The 21281-nt window shown below is 40.3% G+C and overlaps 2 protein-coding genes across 2 annotated transcripts; one reads left to right on the top strand and one right to left on the bottom strand.

The window, feature by feature from the left end:
• Window positions 1–3370: 3370 nt before the first annotated feature.
• Window positions 3371–5093, bottom strand: LOC147984219 (uncharacterized). Its single transcript, XM_087539710.1, has 2 exons — window positions 4941–5093; window positions 3371–4855 (listed from the first exon to the last, which is right to left on the bottom strand). The coding sequence occupies exons 1-2, from the start codon at window positions 5091–5093 to the stop codon at window positions 3371–3373; spliced, it is 1638 nt and encodes a 545-aa protein (XP_087395836.1).
• An 11985-nt stretch (window positions 5094–17078) lies between these two features.
• Window positions 17079–18246, top strand: LOC147984218 (uncharacterized). The gene is made up of 2 exons (XM_087539709.1): window positions 17079–17366; window positions 17968–18246. The coding sequence occupies exons 1-2, from the start codon at window positions 17079–17081 to the stop codon at window positions 18244–18246; spliced, it is 567 nt and encodes a 188-aa protein (XP_087395835.1).
• The last annotated feature ends 3035 nt before the right edge of the window (window positions 18247–21281 follow it).

The raw sequence follows: 21281 nt of genomic DNA, 5'->3' as shown, positions 1-21281 counted from the left end.
ACTGCTTTGCTGAATCTTGTCATGAAAGATCCGTTTTCCGGCCTTCCTAGTGAAGATGCCGCTACCCATCTAAATAGCTTCGTTGATTTGTGTGATATGCAAAATAAGAAAGATGTGGATAATGATATTGTTAAATTGAAGCTATTTCCTTTTCGCTTAGAGATCGTGCTAAAGCTTGGTTTTCGTCTTTGCCTAAAAATAGTATTGATTCATGGAACAAGTGCAAAGATGCTTTTATCTCTAAGTATTTTCCTCCCGCTAAGATCATCTCTCTTAGAAATGATATTATGAATTTTAAGCAACTTGATCATGAACATGTTGCACAAGCTTGGGAGAGAATGAAACTAATGATACGTAATTGCCCTACTCATGTTTTAAATTTGTGGATGATTATACAAAATTTTATGCCGGATTGAATTTTGCTTCTAGAAATCTTTTAGATTCGGCCGCGGGAGGCACTTTTATGGAAATCACTTTAGGAGAAGCTACTAAACTCCTAGATAATATTATGGTTAATTATTCTCAATGGCATACTGAAAGATCTACTAATAAAAAGGTGCATGCGATAGAAGAAATTAATGTTTTGAGTGGAAAGATGGATGAACTTATGAAATTATTTGCTAATAAGAGTGTTTCTTCTGATCCTAATGATATGCCCTTGTCTACTTTGATTGAGAATAATAATGAATCTATGGATGTGAATTTTGTTGGTAGGAACAATTTTGGTAACAACGCGTATAGAGGAAATTTCAACCCTAGGCCTTATCCTAGTAATCCCTCTAATAATTATGGTAATTCCTACAACAATTCTTATGGAAATTATAATAAGATGCCCTCTGATTTTGAATCTAATATTAAAGAATTTATTACTTCGCAAAAGAATTTTAGTGCTTTGATTGAAGAAAAATTGCTTAAGATTGATGAGTTGGCTAGGAACGTTGATAGAATTTCTCTAGATGATGATTCTTTGAAACTTAGATCTATTACACCTAAGCATGATATCAATGAGTCTCTCAAAGCCATGAGAATTTCCATTGATGAGTGCAAAGAAAGAACCGTTAGGATGCGTGCTAAGAAAGATGCCTTTATAAGAGCTTGTTCTTCTAGTTCCTATGAAAATAAAGATGAAGATCTAAAAGTTATTGATGTGTCCCCTATTAAATCTTTGTTTTGCAATATGAATCTTGACAATTATGGGACTGAATATGATCCACCTTTACCTAGAAGGCGTTCCAAGAATTCGGAATTTTTTGATCTTGATGCTAAAATTGATAAAAGTGGGATTGAAGAAATTAAAACCCTAGATGTTGCTAAACCCACTATTATGGATTTCAAGAAATTTAACTATGAAAATTGCTCTTTGATTGATTGTATTTCCTTGTTGCAATCCGTGCTAAATTCTCCTCATGCTTACAGTCAAAATAAAGCGTTTACTAAACATATCGTTGATGCCTTGATGCAATCTTATGAAGAAAAACTTGAATTGGAAGTTTCTATCCCTAGAAAACTTTATGATGAGTGGGAACCAACTATTAAGATTAAAATTAAAGATCATGAATGCTATGCTTTATGTGATTTGGGTGCTAGTGTTTCCACAATTCCAAAGACTTTGTGTGATTTGTTAGGTTTCCTTGATTTTGATAATTGCTCTCTAAACTTGCACCTTACGGATTCCACTATTAAGAAACCTATGGGAAGAATTAATGATGTTCTTATTGTTGCAAATAGGAATTATGTACCCATAGATTTTATTGTTCTTGACATAGATTGCAATCCTTCATGTCCTATTATTCTTGGTAGACCTTTCCTTAGAACGATTGGTGCAATTATTGATATGAAGGAAGGAAATATTAGATTCCAATTTCCATTATGGAAAGGCATGGAATAATTTCCTAGAAAGAAAATTAAATTACCTTATGAATCTATTATGAGAGCCACTTATGGATTGTCTACCAAAGATGGCAATACCTAGATCTATCCTTGCTTGTTATGCCTAGCTAGGGGCGTTAAACGATAGCGCTTGTTGGGAAGCAACCCAATTTTATTTTTATTCCTTACTTTTTGCTCCTGTTTAGTAATAAATAATTTATCTAGCCTTTGTTTTTGTTGTGTTTTTGTGTTTAATTAGTGTTTGTTCCAAGTAGAACCGTTGGGAAGACTTGGGGAAAGTCTTGTTACCCTTGCTGTAAAAAACAGAAACTTTAGCGCTCATGAGAACTGCTGCCATTTTTATTTGCAGAGTGATATTTAGTTAATTATTTTTTCAGATGATTAATAGATAAATTCATCACGTCCAGAAATTTATTTTAGACTTTTTGGGGTTCCAGATCTTGCGCTAGCTACAGATTACTACAGATTGTTCTGTTTTTGACAGATTCTGTTTTTCGTGTGTTGTTTGCTTATTTTGATGAATCTATGGCTAGTAAAATAGTTTATAAACCATAGAGAAGTTGGAATACAGTAGGTATAACACCAATATAAATAAAGAATGAGTTCGTTACAGTAACTTGAAGTGGTCTTTTATTTTCTTTCGCAAACGGAGCTCACGAGATTTTCTACTTTAAGTTTTGTGTTGTGAAGTTTTCAAGTTTTGGGTAAAGATTTGATGGATTATGGAACAAGGAGTGGCAAGAGCCTAAGATTTTGGATGCCCATGGCCAGCGGCGAATCTAGAAAGAAAATGAAGGGTGGGCTCAAAGTTTACGCCAAGAAAACTAAACGCTACTCTGAAGAAAAAATATGATCATCTCCAAATCAATTTGTCCAAATAAGCTCAAACTTTCCCAGATTACTACTGGGAACATGTACTATTTAACTGATTTTTTTCAGATTTTTTGAAAAACATGAATTTTTGAACAAAAACTTGAATCTGTTTAGCAAAAATAGCCCTTATCTCATAATCCGGTCGTCAAAATAAGCTCAAACTTTCCCAGATTACTACTGGGAACATGTACTATTTAACTGAATTTTTTCAGATTTTTTGAAAAATATTAATGTTTCAAGAAAAACTTGAATCTGTTTAGCAAAAATAGCCCTTATCTCATAATCCAGTCATCCAAATATGCTCACACTTTCCCAGATCCATAGATCAAGTACAGTTCACACCCATAAACTAGTAGCATGATTGACAAAGTTTCATACAGTTCACACACCCATAGATCAAGTACTAGAGAAGCAACAAAAAAAGACAAAAACAATGATATTGGTGTTGCGTGTTGCTTCTTAGCTGATACTAGTAGTTGCAGAACACCTCCACACCAAAATCCAAGAGACAAACTACAAGCCATCTGTCAAAATGAGCACAATTGTTAGTGATATAGTAAGGCATCCTCAAGTGACTCAGCACTAGTAGAAAAACAGAGGCATACCTCTAAGAAATCACATTATACTCAGGAGGCAAATGTCCTTTCCGATCTTTCTTTTTCTGGAATCGTATCATAATTTGATCATCGGGAATACTTCTGAATATCCTTTTCTCACAATAGCAAACCATTAAATCATTAAGCCAATAATCTGATATCTTATTGCGCAAATCAGTTTTGATGATCTTCATTGCTGAAAATATCCTCTCGACCGATGAAGTTGCCACTGGAAGAATCAATGTCAACTCGATGAGGCGATATACCAATTGGAAAGTTATATGTTTTGTTGTTTGAACCATCAACCGAGCAAGGGTAGAAACATCTGGACATGCATTAAATTCCTCACTTCTCCTAATATTTGTAAGGAATGTTGGAAGCTCATATCTTGGCAACAACCGTTCAGCTTGTGTAAAATCCTTAGCATAAATTTCAGCAAGCCGTATAAGCTTGTCAATGTTAAACTTTGAGAAGTTGTTTGCTGGATTAAGACAAGACATGCAATCCACTAACTCGGTGTTAGCTTCATTGAATCGATGATTCATCTCAGTGAGAGTTGCATCAATACCAACATTGAATATGCTAACCTTGAAATAATGATGTCGAGTCACCTTATTCTTGGAACGAACAGATTGCCCCATAGCTCCAACAAGATCATCCATATTTGGCACCTCAATGCCATGTTCCTCACAAAAGTTATTTGCTTGGTCACATAATGACTCATACCCATTGTCCCTCATATTTTGCAAAGCTTCTTTCACATCCAAGATCAAACGAAGGGCTTCAACAACATCTTGATTCTTCCTTTGCAAAGTTTGTGATAGCATTTTTGTGATGTTCAACAAGTTTATCAAGAATAGCATGATGAACACAAATTGAAAGCATTCCATTTGTACAATCAAACCTGAAGCTCCACCTTGAGAAGAGTGTTCTCGGGCATCGTCCACCATAATTGATAGCACATCCACCACTGCATTCCACATTGTGTAGATACAAAGCAAGGTTCTAAGATGTGAGCCCCAACGAGTAGCTCCTGGTCTAGCAAGGTTAGTTTCTTGATGTAAACCAGTTCCAGATGATATCTTACCATTCTCCATCAATTCTATCAAGTCGTCATGATGCTTTGCAAGCAATGCATCTTTTCTTTTGCAAGATGAACCTACTTGAGTCACTATCAAGGGAAGATAGTTAAAAAAATCAGCAATAACTGGACAACACTGAGCCACTATGACAACCACCAATTGCAACTGATGAGCAAAACAATGAACAAAGAAAGCATATGGACACTCGTCACGAATTAGCTTTTGCAAACCATTGAATTCTCCTCTCATATTTGAAGCCCCATCATAACCCTGTCCACGGATCCTATTAATAGGCAAGCCATGGTACTTTAACACACCAAGCAATGCTTCTTTAATTCTGGCTGATGTACAATCTGTGATGTGCTTAATAGCAAGAAATCTCTCCTGAAGCTCCCCATGATCATCCAAAAATCTGCACATTTGAAAAGCTACAAATTAAAAGAAGAGAAACGAACAACAATGACAAATAAAAGACTATGCAAATTCGTATGCATTAGCTCAAAATCATTGCCCTTTGCTCCTTTATTGAGCAATCTCTAGCCTCATCAACAAGTATCGAAAATTTCTTATCTCCAAGCTCATTCTTGATGACTTTGGTTACCTCCATTACACAACATGTAGCAAGGTCCTTTTGAATATCTGAACATATCATTAGTGCATTACCTTGCCCCTTATCAAATGCATCTTTCACATCTTTATTCTTGTCCTTGTACCAATCCAAGAACTCCCTGAAATTGCCTTTGTTGATGGAATTGGAGGACTCATCATGTCCACGAAAAGCTTCCCCTTGAGCTATGAGATACCTTGCACAATCCAATGATGCAGTCAAGCGGATTTTATATTTTATTTCAGCCTCTTTATTGTAAACTCGGAGTTTGGTACCCACATTGGCCCTTTGATTGTTGAAATCATCACTCAAGCCCTTAGCGATGTTGTGGTAACTAGATGGACCACCAACATGTTTCTGAAAATTTGCCAAAGCTGTTTTCCAACGTTTGTATCCACCTATTGTAAATACATCATTGCCAAATCTAGTGGCATGTGATGGATTCTTGAAAAGAAAACAAGGGAAACAAAAGGCAGCCTCCTTTTTCTCACTATATTCCAACCAATCGAACCTATCTAGCCATTGGGGTTGAAAAGATCTCCAAATTTTACCTTCCAATCCCACTTCAAATTTGTGCCCGCTAGCTTTGTTTCTTCCTTTCAACAAATAAGCTCTTCTCACTTCACTTCAAATTTCAGGGACATAATCTTCTATTGGTATTCGATCAGCCGGATCACCAAAAATCTGACTCGGATGGAATTCTAGTATATGATGCCTTGGTGGTTGGTTTGTGCTCTCATTAGTTGGGGGATTGGTACTCTCATTTGTGCGAGGGGTAGTGGTCTCATCGGCTAGGGGATCAAGACTCTCATTTGTTGTAGGGGGATAGTGCTCTCATCGACATCGGTAGAGGGATTAGTGCTCTCATTTGTTGGAGTTGGGTGAATTAAGTTCTCAACTGGGGCTGGTTGAACAACAACATCAATTGGGGGAGTATTGGGTTCAGGAACAACGGGGGATGCGTTTGAATTGCTTGCAAACCAACTGTGCAAAGTCCTCTTTCTCTTCATTTCTACAAACAAGAATAAAGATGGATACATGGATTAATTTTAGGATGTTAACAACCACCACCAACAGCCACTGTACATCTACTATGAATCAGTAATCAATTGGTAGCTAAACAATTTACTACAGTATATAGCTAGGCAGCTACCTAAGTCTAAAAATCTGAAAAACTGAAATTGAATCAAGTGAATCAACCTTCATACTTTCAGAGCAGAGCAGCAGCGGCGGCACCGGCCGGACTACGCCGGAGCCTGGACACGTTGACCAGATGCTGGTCGTCGGCGAGCAAGAGGCCGACCAAGCCCCCAAATCCACGGCCTCGCCGTTGCCGCCGGATGAGACAAGGATGCCACCGGGTGCGGTGTTGGGAAGGGGATGAGCAGCCGTTGGGGATGAGCACCGTCGTTGGAGACTGGGGTTGATTGGGATGAGCACGCGATGAAGAGATTCTGGCGGCCGGCGGCGGCTAGGGCACAGGAGACATGGCGAGCGGGGGCGGCTCACGAGCGGGTGGTCTCTGCCTCCGTCTCTCTCACTAGAACGAACGAGGTTGCCTAGTGCGAGCGAACATGTGGTGTCCGGCTGGGCTGAAGTCCAATATTTAGCTGGGTTGGGCCCTTAAGAGTAGTAGTAAAAAAATTACATCGCTGGAGGGGGGCTCGAGCCTGTTAAAGCCCCCCAGTAGATTCGCCGTTGCCCATGGCACCCCCAAGATAATCTAAGGACACCTAAAAGCCAAAGCTTGGGGATGCCCCGGAAGGCATCCCCTTTTTCGTCTACGTCTATCTGTAACTTCACTTAGAGCTATATTTTTATTCACCACATGATATGTGTTTTGCTTGGAGCGTCTTGTATGATTTGAGTCTTTACTTTTTAGTTTACCACAATCATCCTTGCTGTACACACCTTTTGAGAGAGCCATACATGATTTGGAATTTGTTATAATACTCTATGTGCTTCGCTTATATCTTTTGAGTTATGTAGTTTTGCTCTAGCACTTCACTTATATCTTTTAGAGCACGGTGGTGGATTTGTTTTATAGAAATTGTTGATCTCTCATGATTCACTTAGATTATTTTGAGAGTCTTAAAAAGCATGGTAATTTGCTTAAAATCCTAATATGCTTGGTATACAAGATTAATAATAAAACTTTCTTATAAGTGTGTTGAATACTACGAGAAGTTTGATACTTGATAATTATTTTGAGATATAAAGATGGTGATATTAAAGTTGTGCTAGTTGAGTAGTTGTGAATTTGAGAAATACTTGTGTTAAAGTTTGTGATTCCCGTAGCATGCACGTATGGTGAACCGTTATGTGATGAAGTCGAAGCATGATTTATTTTTTGATTGTCTTCCTTATGAGTGGCGGTCGGGGACGAGCGATGGTCTTTTCCTACCAATCTATCCCCCTAGGAGCATGCGCGTAATACTTTGCTTTGATAACTTGTAGATTTTTGCAATAAGTATATGAGTTCTTTATGACTAATGTTGAGTCCATGGATTATACGCACTCTCACCCTTCCACCTTTGCTAGCCTCTCTAATATCGCGCACCTTTCGCCGGTATCATACACCCACCATATACCTTCCTCAAAACAGCCACAATACCTATCTATTATGGCATTTCCATCGCCATTCCGAGATATATTGCCATGCAACTTTCCACCATTCCGCTTCATCATTGTCATATTGCTTAGCATGATCATGTAGTTGACATCGTATTTGTGGCAAAGCCACCATTCATAATTCTTTCATACGTGTCACTCTTGATTCATTGCATATCCCGGTACACCGCCGGAGGCATTCATATAGAGTCATATTTTGTTCTAAGTATCGAGTTGTAATTGTTGAGTTATAAGAAAAATAAAAGTGTGATGATCATCATTATTAGAGCATTGTCCCAGTGAGGAAAGGATGATGGAGACTATGATTCCCCCACAAGTCGGGATGAGACTCCGGACGAAAAATAAAAAAAGAGAAAGAAAAGAGGCCATAAAAAAGGTCCAAATAAAAAAATGAGAGAAAAAGAGAGAAGGGGCAATGTTACTATCCTTTTACCACACTTGTGCTTCAAAGTAGCACCATGATATTCATAGTAGAGAGTCTCTCATGTTATCACTTTCATATACTAGTGGGAATTTTTCATTATAGAACTTGGCTTGTATATTCCAATGATGGGCTTCCTCAAATTGCCCTAGGTCTTCGTGAGCAAGCAAGTTGGATGCACACCCACTTAGTTTCTTTTTGAGCTTTCACATACTTATAGCTCTAGTGCATCCGTTGCATGGCAATCCCTACTCACTCACATTGATATCTATTGATGGGCATCTCCATAGCCCATTGATACGCCTAGTTGATGTGAGACTATCTTCTCCTTTTTTGTCTTCTCCACAAACACCACTCTATTCCACCTATAGTGTTATGTCCATGTCTCACGCTCATGTATTGCGTGAAGATTGAAAAAGTTTTGAGAATGTCAAAAGTATGAAACAATTGCTTGGCTTGTCATCGAGGTTGTGCATGATTTAAATACTTTGTGTGGTGAAGATAGAGCATAGCCAGACTATATGATTTTGTAGGGATAACTTTCTTTAGCCATGTTATTTTGGGAAGACATAATTGCTTAGTTAGTATGCTTGAAGTATTATTATTTCCATGTCAATATTGAACTTTTGTCTAGAATCTTTCGGATCTGAATATTCATACCACAATTAAGAAGAATTACATTTGAAATTATGCCAAGTGGCATTCCACATCAAAAATTATCTTTTTATCATTTACCTACTCGAGGACGAGCAGGAATTAAGCTTGGGGATGCTTGATATGTCTCCAATGTATCTATAATTTTTGATTGCTCCATGCTATATTATCTACTGTTTTGGACATTATTGGGCTTTATTATCCACTTTTATATTATTTTTGGGACTAACCTATTAACCGGAGGCTTGCTGTTTTTTTTCCTATTTTAGGGTTTCGAAGAAAAGGAATATCAAAGGGAGTCCAAACGGAATGAAACCTTCGGGAACGTGATTTTCTCAACGAACAAGATCCAGAAGACTTGGACCCTACGTCAAGCAACCAACAGGGAGGCCACGAGGTAGGGGGCGTGCCTACCCCCCCCCCCCCCCAGGTGCGCCCTCCACCCTCGTGGGCCCCCTATTGTTCCACCGACGTACTTCTTCCTCCTATATATACCTACGTACCCCCAGACGATCAGATATAGAGCCAAAAACATAATTCCACCGCCGCAACTTTCTATATCCACGAGATCCCATCTTGGCGCCTGTTCCGGAGCTTCGTCGGAGGGGGCATCCATCATGAAGGGCTTCTACATCAACAACATAGCCTCTCCGATGAAGTGTGAGTAGTTTACCTCAGACCTACGGGTCCATAGTTATTAGCTAGATGGTTTCTTCTCTCTTTTTGGATCTAAATACAATGTTCTCCCCCTCTCTTGTGGAGATCTATTCGATGTAATCTTCTTTTTGCGGTGTGTTTGTTGAGATCGATGAATTGTGGGTTTATGATCAAGTTTATCTATGAACAATATTTGAATCTCCTCTAAATTATTTTATGTATGATTGGTTATCTTTGCAAGTCTCTTTGAATTATCAGTTTGGTTTGGCTTACTAGATTGATCTTTCTTGCAATGGGAGAAGTGTTTAGCTTTGGGTTCAATCTTGCGGTCTCCTTTCCCAGTGACAGTAGGGGAAGCAAGGCACGTATTGTATTGTTGCCATCGAGGATAAAAAGATGGGGTTTTTTATCATATTGCATGAATTTATCCCTCTACATCATGTCATCTTGCTTATTGCGTTACTCTGTTTTCATGAACTTAATACTCTAGATGCATGCTGGATAGCGGTCGATGAGTGGAGTAATAGTAGTAGATGTAGGCAGGAGTCGGTCTACTTGTCTCGGACGTGATGCCTATATACATGATCATACCTAGATATTCTCATAACTATGCTCAATTTTGTCAATTGCTCAACAGTAATTCGTTCACCCACAGTAAAATACTTATGCTCTTGAGAGAAGCCACTAGTGAAACCTATGGCCCCCGGGTCTATCTTCATCATATTAATCTTCCAATACTTAGTTATTTAGCTTTTATTTTACTTTGCATCTTTATCATAAAAATACCAAAAATATTATCTTATCATATCTATGAGATCTCACTCTCGTAAGTGACCGTGAAGGGATTGACAACCCCTTATCGCGTTGGTTGCGAGGAGTTATTTGTTTGTGCAGGTACTAGGGACTCGCGCAAAGCCTCCTACTGGATTGATACCTTGGTTCTCAAAAACTGAGGGAAATACTTACGCTACTTTGATGCATCATCCTTTCCTCCTCAAGGAAATCCAACGCAGTATTCTAGAGGTAGCACATAGCAACGAGAGGGAAGAGTGTAGTCCACGCACCCTCGTAGACCGAAAGCGGAAGCGTTATGACAACACGGTTGATGTATTCGTACGTCTTCACAATCCGACCGATCCTAGCACCGAAGATACGACACCTCCGCGATATGCACACATTCAACTCGGTGACGTCCCTCGTACTCTTGATCTAGTTGAGGCCGAGGGAGAGTTTCGTCAGCACGACGGCATGGTGACGGTGATGGTGAAGTTACCAGCGCAAGGCTTCGCCTAAGCACTACGACGATATGACTGAGGTGTGTAACTATGGAGGGGGGCACCGCACACGGCTAAAAGATTGTTTGTTGTACCTTTGGGGTGTTCCCTGCCCACGTATATAAAGGAGGGAGGAGGAGGCCATCCATAGAGGGGGCGCGCCAAGTGTGGGGAGTCCTACTAGGACTCCCAAGTCCTAGTAGGATTCCCCTTTTCCTTTCGGGAGTAGGAGAGAAGAAAAAGGGAAAGAGAGAGGGAGTAGGAAAGGGCAAGGGGGGCGCTGCCCCCTTTCCCCTAATCCAATTCGGACCCATGGGGGGCGTGCACCTCCTTCCCTTTGGCCTGCCTCCTCTATTCTCGAATGGCCCAATAAGGCCCGATACTTCTCCCGGCGAATTCCCGTAACTCTCCGGTACTCCGAAAAATACCCGAATCACTCGGAACCTTTCCGATATCCAAATATAGCCTTCCAATATATCGATCTTTATGTCTCGACCATTTCGAGACTCCTCGTCATGTCCGTGATCTCATCCGGGACTCCGAACAACCTTCGGCACATCAAATCACATAACTCATAACACAAATCGTCATCGAACGTTAAGCGTGCGGACCCTACGGGTTCGAGAACTATGTAGACATGACCGAGACACATCTCCGGTCAATAACCAATAGCGGAACCTGGATGCTCATATTGGATCCTATATATTCTACGAAGATCTTTATCGGTCAAACTAAATAACAACATACGTTGTTCCCTTTGTCATCGGTATGTTACTTGCCCGATATTCGAACGTCGGTATCTCAATACCTAGTTCAATCTCGTTACTGGCAAGTCTTTTTACTCGTTTCGTAACGCATCATCACTCAACTAACTCATTAGTCACATTGCTTGCAAGGCTTATAGTGATGTGCATTACCGAGAGGGCCCAGAGATACCTCTCCGATACTCGGAGTGGCAAATCCTAATCTCGATCTATGCCAACCCAACAAACACCATCGGAGACACCTATAGAGCACCTTTATAATCACTCATTTATGTTGTGATGTTTGGTAGCACACAAAGTGTTCCTCCGGTATTTAGGAGTTGCATAATCTCATAGTCATAGGAACATGTATAAGTCATGAAGAAAGCAATAACAATATACTAAACGATCAAGTGATAAGCTAACGGAATGGGTCAAGTCAATCACATCATTAATCACATCGCTTGCAAGGCTTATAGTGATGTGCATTACCGAGAGGGCCCAGAGATACCTCTCCGATACTCGGAGTGACAAATCATAATCTCGATCTATGCCAACCCAACAAACACCATTGAAGACACCTGTAGAGCACCTTTATAATCACTCATTTACGTTGTGACATTTGGTAGCACACAAAGTGTTCCTCCGATATTCGGGAGTTGCATAATCTCATAGTCATAGGAACATGTACAAGTCATGAAGAAAGCAATAGTAATATACTAAACGATCAAGTGCTAACCTAACGGAATGGGTCAAGTCAATCACATCATTCTCTAATGATGTGATCCCGTTAATCAAATGACAACTCATGTCTATGGCTAGGAAACTTAACTATCTTTGATTCAACGAGCTAGTCAAATAGAGGCATACTAGTGACACTCTGTTTGTCTATATATTCACACATGTACTAAGTTTTCGGTTAATACAATTCTAGCATGAATAATAAACATTTATCATGATATAAGGAAATATAAATAACAACTTTATTATTGCCTCCAGGGCATATTTCCTTCACAAAAGACAAATCTGTGCCTCCCAAGGAAGCAGAAAAAAAATACATTTTTCCCTTTTCCGAGAGGCACATTTGTGCCTCTTGCGGAAGCAAATTCGTGTCTTCATGAGAAGTAAATTTGTGCCTCCTGTGAAAGAAAAAATGTTTTTTTCTAAAAAAATAAATCTTTTCTCCCAACCCCGCACTTCGTGATTCCAGAACTGCTAGCCAATATGCCATTGTCAAGTTTGTGTTAGTTATGTGGGGAGCGGCGCACTTGACCCAACATAGCCGGATTTCTCCACCGATTTTTGTTTTGCTTTGTTTTTGTTTTGATACTGGATTTCTTCGACTTTCTCCTTTTTATTGATTTTTTTTACTTTCTCTACTTTTTTTGTTTTCTTTGTTTCTTTCTCAGTTTTCGTTGCCATTTTTGTTTTCTTTCTTTTTTCTTCGTTCTTTTTCTTTGTCGCTTTTCATCGGTTTTTTGTTTTCTCTCAGTTTTCAATGTTTTTCTATATACACTTTTGTTATATATCTAATACATTTTTTATTAAATGTTCAACATTCTTCAATAAAAAATCATCATTCTATTTAATACATGGTCAGCATTTTTGAACACATGGTCAACACTTTTCTACACATGTTTAACATTTTGCAATGCTTAATTAACATTTTTTAAAAAAATAATATTTTTAAATACATGATCGACATTTTCTCTGTACACATTTAACCTTTTCAAATACAAGTGTAACATTTTTTAATACATGCTGAACATTTTTTCTAAACACATTTAAGATTTTTCATACAACTTCAACATTTTTTAATACATGGTCAAAAAAAATTGTACACACATTCATCATTTTTCAAGTTCAAGTTTAACATTTTTTGTATACACATCTAACATTTTTCAAAGACATGTATAACATTTTTAAAATATATGGTCAACATTTTTTCTATACACATTTATGATTTTTCAAATACAAGTTTAACATCTGTTGAATACATGTTAAAAAAATTATATACACATTTAACATTTTTCAAAATACAAGTTTAACATTTTTCAAACATTTTTTCAACATTTTTGTAACATTATTGGATTAGCATTTTTTAAATACATGGTCAACATTTTTTCTATACAGATTTCATGTTGTATACCGGTGCATCGGAGCCCGTTGCACACTAAAAAATGTTCAAAAAAATTTGGAAAAAATTTAGTGTATCGATACAATATCGATGTATGTTGTCACAAAAAATCAAATCAAAATTCAAAACAATGATCAAGATACAAAAATGACAAATTTGACGTCAATGTGCTAGTGGGCCAAAACTGAAGCCCAACTTGTGTTACGTACTATTCAGTGTCAAATTTGTTATTTATGTATCTCAAGCAATGTTTCGAATATTTATCTAAATTTTTGTGACAACATACATTCATGTTGTGTCAATGCACTAAATTTTTTTTCGAATTTTTTTGAACATTTTTGAATGTGCAATGGGCAACCGGTGCACCGGTAGCACAAATTGCCCGGGTGCACCAGATACATCCCCCATTTTTGTGTACGTGATAAACATTTTCACTATACAAATTTAACATTTTTCAAATGCTTGGGCAACATTTTCAAATGTTTTTTGTAGAGTGTTTTTTGTAATATATATAATATTTATAGTATAAAAAATTAAGAAAATAAAGCAAAAAAGAACACAGAGAATGTAAAAAAACACAAAGATGTGGCCTTTCGCATGCCTGTGCCAGCCCAATTCGCCCTCGCCTTCACCGAGGGGTCTCTAGCTCTCTAACTCTCTAGCTCGCCGAGGGGTCTCTAGCTCTCTTGCTCCCGGATACATCTTGTAGTAAGCAATAGCATTTCCTCTGTTACGGATGTGTTTGATAGCAAGGTATTGTAAAAACCAAAGTATTGAAAACTGTAGTATTTTAGTCCGTGGGTATAAGATACCATAGTTTTTGACATACCAAAGTATTGTGAATACTACAACCTGTTTGGCTAGTGCTTTATGCAACAACGTAAAACTAGCTAGCTAGCCGGCTGATAGCTAGTACAAGCACGTCTGTTCCTAACTAGTTACGGTCACTCGAGCAAGAGCTAAATGGGTATATGGTATGGATACTCGTGTGTTGTAGCCGGCACCCATGGACAAACATCGCAAACAACAGCTACAGTAGCTCAGTTTTGCAGTCGCATGCCCGGGTAGCAAGCTCCACCATCAGTCCAATAGGACTTGCTCGCTCCTTTCCTCACGGCTAGCGTAACAGGGCTGGAGGGGGAAACGACATGAGGCAGGGATCAGTGCCGGCACGGAGAGTGTATGACGTACTGGCGATCAGCTATTAGACAGTGCACCACAACAACACACCAGAGGCAAAGGTTGAGCGAAGGAGTTCACGGACAAGATTCAACCGAACAAGGTCGTCGAGCAGAAGTAACATGAGGATGAAGGAGGGGGTGACAGCGGCTTGGAGCAAGGAGGAAGATGATGACGAGGCGTTTCTTTCGCCAGCTCAGTTTTAAAAAAGAGGTCCGGGGTTCTTTTTTAAAAACAGAGAAAATACCACAGTTTTGTAAATACCACAGTATTAAAATCATAGTTTTTAGTGGCAACCTAACACCTCATAATAATTAAAACCAAGGTAATCTCAAATACTGCAGTATTATCAAAATACTTAGAAAAAACTGAGCTATCAAACGGGGCCTACACAACATTTCGCAACTTGGTGCACAATCTCCGCCCCCAGCTTTGGGCCGGCCCAATTACTCTTGTTTTTTCATTTTAAACCCCCCAAAAGATATGCGCAACCTGTGATTCGAAGCCCGCTCACTAACCAAGTGGGTCACCTGAGCTGATGTGCCAGGTTTTAGTTTTTTATTTTAAAATGCAACGTTGAAAAAGCACAACTGTTTGGTTTTCTTTTTCTCTTTTCTTTCGTATTTTGTTTCCTTTTTCTTTTCTTAAATTCACATACTTTTACAAATGCATGAACTTTTCTCCAAATTCGATGATTTGTTTTTCAGATTGTGACTTTTTTTAAAACCCATGAACTTTTATTTTCATATTTTATGTTTTCTTTCAAAATTGATATACAAACTTGTTGCACACATGCTTCTTATGAGGGGCAATACACAGATCCTGAATGTATCTATAAAGCAAAGTGCCGAATGAGATCTCTACTCCTAATGGATGAGTTGGTGAATCGTCTGCGCGGTTTATTTTCGCTGGTTTTTTCCGTCTCTCCTCCCACCACCCCCTCCCACCCTGGTCCATCGGTTTATTTTTCTCTCCACTCTTTATTACAACCAGAACTTTCCTAACGTATAACAAATCACGGATCTAACTTCTTTAAATTATGTAAATCAATCAATTCCTTTTATTGGTTCAATTTGTCTTAGGAAACAAATAACAGATTTTCAGGAAACAAATAATACATTTTAATCTAACTTTCTTAAATTATGCAAATCAATTGATTCCTTTTATTGGTTCAAGTTGTCTTAGGAAACAAATAACAGATTTTCAGGAAACAAATAATATATTTATCTAACTTTTCTAACTTATCTAAATCAATCGATTTCTCTTATTAGTGAAATTTGTTTTAGGAAACAAATAACATACACGTCACAACTTTCTTCCCAATAAATAGTTTCTTAACATTTGCAAACTTTCCTAATCAGACACGTCACAAACGGACAGGTACTGATATCACGTTACCAAACAATAAAACCCCATTTGCATAGAAATCAGTTCAAAATCCTAAATTTCCTAATTTTTTACCTTTCCTTGATAACAACCAATCTCTACTTCTAATGGAGCAGTTGGTAGTCTTCGCCGGTCAATTTTTGTCCCACCTACCATGGTTTTTTTTCATCCCACCTTCGCTGGGTTTTTTTCTAGATTTTTTTCGTCCCCTCCCCACTTCATTGGTTTATATCAGGTAGCGAAAACCAACGACAACCACGTAACGAAAAAAACTAGGCTGTCATCGATCTATTCGCGGATCCCTTCATCCCCAATTCTGCTCTGCCTAGGGTTACGAGAGAGACTCCTCCTCCGCCACTCTGGGATCCCTCCGCAGCCGATTGTTGTGGCCATGGCGCCCCTCCCATCTCCTCGACGTGCTACACTACCGGAACGCTATGAGCTGCTCCGGGACCTTGTCTTCGCTCCCACGGCGAGCACTTGCGCCACGTCCGCCGGCTTTGCTCCCCGTTGGAAGGTCGCGCCGGTGATGGTGGTGGTTCATCGGCCAGATTTCGTCGGAGAGGAGGAGGTTGACCGGCCAGATCCTGATCCTCCTTGCACCACCGTCGTGTCGTTGCCCCAATGCTCCTCTCGATGCGCCTCCACCGCATCTCTACTTCTAATGGAGCAGGTAGTAGTCTTCGCCGGTCAATTTTTGTCCCACCTACCATGGTTTTTTTTCATCCCACCTTCGCTTGGTTTTTTTCTAGATTTTTTTCGTCCCCTCCCCACTTCATTGGTTTATATCAGGTAGCGAAAACCAACGACAACCACGTAGCGAAAAAAACTAAGCTGTCATCGATCTATTCGCGGATCCCTTCATCCCCAATTCTGCTCTGCCTAGGGTTACGAGAGAGACTCCTCCTCCGCCACTCTGGGATCCCTCCACAGCCGATTGTTGTGGCCATGGCGCCTCTCCCATCTCCTCGACGTGCTACACTACCGGAACGCTATGAGCTGCTCCGGGACCTTGTCTTCGCTCCCACGGCGAGCACTTGCGCCACGTCCGCCGGCTTTGCTCCCCGTTGGAAGGTCGCGCCGGTGATGGTGGTGGTTCACCGGCCAGATTTCGTCGGAGAGGAGGAGGTTGACCGGCCAGATCCTGATCCTCCTTGCACCACCGTCGTGCCATTGCCCCAATGCTCCTCTCGATGCGCCTCCACCGCATCTCTACTTCTAATGGAGCAGTTGGTAGTCTTCGCCGGTCAATTTTCGTCCCACCTACCATGGTTTTTTTTCATCCCACCTTCGCTGGGTTTTTTTCTAGATTTTTTTCGTCCCCTCCCCACTTCATTGGTTTATATCAGGTAGCGAAAACCAACGACAACCACGTAGCGAAAAAAACTAGGCTGTCATCGATCTATTCGCGGATCCCTTCATCCCTAATTCTGCTCTGCCTAGGGTTATGAGAGAGACTCCTCCTCCGCCACTGTGGGATCCCTCCGCAGCCGATTGTTGTGGCCATGGCGCCCCTCCCATCTCCTCGACGTGCTACACTACCGGAACGCTATGAGCTGCTCCGGGACCTTGTCTTCGCTCCCATGGCGAGCACTTGCGCCACGTCCGCCGGCTTTGCTCCCCATTGGAAGGTCGCGCCGGTGATGGTGGTGGTTCACCGGACAGATTTCGTCGGAGAGGAGGAGGTTGACCGGCCAGATCCTGATCCTCCTTGCACCACCGTCGTGCTGTTGCCCCAATGCTCCTCTCGATGCGCCTCCACCGCATCCCAGTAATTTCTCAATCCAATCTTTGTCTCGCTGTCTCATCTCACAGCATGCCGCCTCCCCTTTTCAAGATGGGGAGCCCAAGCGACCTCGAGCAATTGTCGCCGTCGCCGTCACGTATGGCCCAGCGAGCTCGTACAGCGTGTGCCCCGCCCTCCCTCCTCCGTGTGCCCCTGTCTACTCCTATGCCCCTATTAGCCACGAAGGTGATGCCTGTTTACAAGCAACATACTCTCGTCTATGGATTCTCAATCTCAGGTGAGCTTCCCTCGTTCCATTTGATACCCTGTATTCTTCATGGTTTGGACAACATACAGTTTGATTTGTGCCCCTGTGATTTTTATGCATGAACTCGAGAACAGGAAATGAATCTTGGGGGATGCATTTACCTTCATGGAGATGATTCGAGGGTGCAATTTTCTGACCCGTTCTTTTCTTTAATGGTAGGGAATGCTCACCTTAGACTCTTTACGGTGGGTAGCTTGATGTTGTTGAGGTACCAAAGTCTGAATGTGAGTACTACTTTGTTGTGCGCTTACATGGTGAATTGAATGCATAATTTTTTTCTCCCGACTACTGTTTTGATTTCCGAATGATGGTTTTAAATGAACCAAATTGCCTCTGTAAGGTAGTTGATATTTATGTAGCTTTAAGATTTCTTTTCTTGTGCCTGATAATAGTAGTTGTTTGTGTAGCTTTAAGGTTTATTTTCTTTTGCTTGATGATGGCAGGGTTGAGTAGATTAGTGCCACACCCTGATATGGCCGGTCGTCCTTGTATTTTCAGGCTCTCGAATATTGTTGATCGAGTCAATGGATGTTTCCTGGTTGCTCTTATGGTGAGTATCAGGTGGTTCTCTTCGACGGTGATGTCGCCAATGCAGCAGATGCAGCTTGCGGATCCCACGGCATGACTCAGATGCTGACGATGAACCGGACTACCTGTTGTAATTTGACCACCTAAAAAAGGTTCATATACTCCTCCGTGTTGGTTAACATTGCTTCAGTTTCACTTTCATTGAGTTATTTGTGTTATTTTCAAACAAGCTATTACCAAGTTATGTTGCATGTGTGCTGCTAAATTCATCTTTGTTAATTAGGATGATGCATATGGTAAATTTGCCATTGGTAGGATGTTTCGGCTGAAGTTGTGGCTGTAAAATTTATTTTTATTTTTATTTATAGTTTTCAACTACTCTTTTGGTATTCGAAATTTCACTTATGTGGTTTTTATAGATTAGCACTAAACACTTCCTTTTAGTTTTGTTTCTTTCTTCAATGAGCTCTTTTGTATTCTTCTCAATTTTGATGCAAAAACTAACATCCGGACAACAATTGATATCATCTACCATATAAGAAGTTCTGTGATTGAATCAAGTTGCGCAGGAAAATCACAATTTCTGCTGACGTTCAGGTTCTTGGACCCGTTGCAGCGCGTGTTCTACAACAACAATACCGGGCGCGAGGCACTGGTGAAGAAGTGCGCAGATGAGCACATGCAGCAGTGCAAGGTGCTCCGCGGTGGCCGCCGTGTCGTCGAGTACATCCATATACAACTTCTCCTTCTACAGAGTTCTCCTTTGCTTTCTTGCACATGTGCTCTGCCAGACTAACGTACATACACTAAGTAGCTCTTTTCTTCATTTGGGGTTTCCTTCGCAGGGTGATTCCCAGGGCTCTCAACCTGTCGAGGTACGCAATCTTGATGCTTTAGATTTCTATCTATGTAATCTACATCTTAGCATTGTGTACGTGTAGTATCTAAGAGTAAGAAATATATTGTCCGGTTTAGTCATGTGGTGTGTATTGGTGTTTGGAATTCAGTCATGTACTCATTCATACTGAAACTAAAGTCTGAAAGGCTGGTGGAGGACGTTGTGGAGAGTGTCGCCGAAGGTGGGTCTGTCCGGCTGTCACTACTGCTGGAGCTACAGCGCCGGTACACGGAGATCAACGGGAAGGTGGCCATCGCCGAGACCCGATTGAGCCTCATGCAGGAGGACATGTACATACTAACATAAACAAGATGATAGAGAAGTTCTCTGCTCTTCAGCTCAAAGTGAAGGAGGTGAATGCATTGTTCACCATGAAGCAGAATCAGTCCTCCAAAAGGTGACTAATTAATTTACATTGTCTTCTTTTTGTAGTTTATTCATGCCAAGTTCAACGGCCAGTCTGAACTTATTTATGAAAGCAGTTTCTGAACTCTGAGCTTGTGTAACTAACACTGAAGTGATCCGTTGTGGTAACTCCTTTTGAATCTCCCAGGCCTGCTAGGACAGCAAGGGCAAGTGCATGATGGTGCCCTGAAGCATCACGGTGAACATGGTAGTGTCAGGTTGTTGATGGAGCGATTCAAATTGGTAATCGATGTTATTGACAGTTAGTATTGTACATAAATTTTCTTTGTAAGAGGTACTGATGTTATGCAGACAGAGATTCCGCCCATTTGATACCTTAGGTTTGAAGGTCGAGTACCACGCCGCCGCCATTGCAACCGCTCTAGGATACCATTAATGGGATATCACTTAAACGCCCTTGTTGCTGGATCAAAGCGTTGCAGGTTTGGTAATTTTTTTCCTACCTTGATGATGTTTCTGTAAGTTGCGATCCAGAGGACACTTGGGATAGTAGCTAGGCTGGTGGTCACATTCATTAGATGGTGTCTTTCTATAGTTCATGGTGTCCTGTGTTTGTGAGTTCATATTTTTCGAGGAGTTGAATTGAGCAAACAAACCTACAGACTTATTTACCATCACCCTTCAGCTTTGTTAATTAAGGAGTTTAGCATGTACGTAAGTGCTATGTGCAAATGATACACCAGATGTGCAGACCTTTTAGTAAACCGTATATATTTTCTGTTCTTTTAACAACTTGTTCAAGTAATAACCGGTTTTGGCAATGTTGGGCAAGAGTTCGCAGGCAGTCTTCGAGTGGCGGGATGAGGACACGTCTAGAATGGTGATGGCGCCATGGAGTGCAACAAGTATTTCCAAGGCAACATTTATATGCAGCATAGCCAGGATGTCTGGGGTAGCATTGGAAACAGCCACATAAAGGGCCTAAACAGTAAGCAAAAAATCTACTTGCCAAACAAGCATACGTAATCGTGTTCCATAGGAGTATTTCGATTAGCAATAGTTCCGTGCAATTAAGAAAATAGCAGCAACAATGGTAAAAAAACTAGAGAAAATATGTCTGTGCAATTGAGATAATCATGTCAAATACTGAGAAAATCTGGTTGCACAATCAGGATATGATCATGTTAACAATATGTAGTGCTTATTTTGTTTTTATTTCTGAAAAACCTTGAAAAGAATAGAAAAGAAATGATTAGATGTTTCCACCCTAGATCTATTTTAAAAGTTTCACTATTGCATCAGTAA

The sequence above is a fragment of the Triticum urartu genome, chromosome 2A (assembly GCF_056163025.1).
Source record: "Triticum urartu cultivar PI428250 chromosome 2A, HENAU_Tu73, whole genome shotgun sequence".
Taxonomy (NCBI): domain Eukaryota; kingdom Viridiplantae; phylum Streptophyta; class Magnoliopsida; order Poales; family Poaceae; genus Triticum; species Triticum urartu.
This window is presented reverse-complemented; position numbering and strand designations above follow the sequence as displayed.

Excerpts from the sequence above, each read along its gene's own strand:
- LOC147984219 (XM_087539710.1), bottom strand. The coding sequence starts at position 5,093 with ATGATATGTTCAGATATTCAAAAGGACCTTGCTACATGTTGTGTAATG. Across the intron at positions 4,856-4,940 it reads AGCAAAGGGCAATGATTTTG|AGATTTTTGGATGATCATGG; the intron begins AGCTAATGCATA and ends TTTCAAATGTGC.
- LOC147984218 (XM_087539709.1), top strand. The coding sequence starts at position 17,079 with ATGGCGCCTCTCCCATCTCCTCGACGTGCTACACTACCGGAACGCTAT. Across the intron at positions 17,367-17,967 it reads TTCTAATGGAGCAGTTGGTA|ATGGGGAGCCCAAGCGACCT; the intron begins GTCTTCGCCGGT and ends CCCCTTTTCAAG.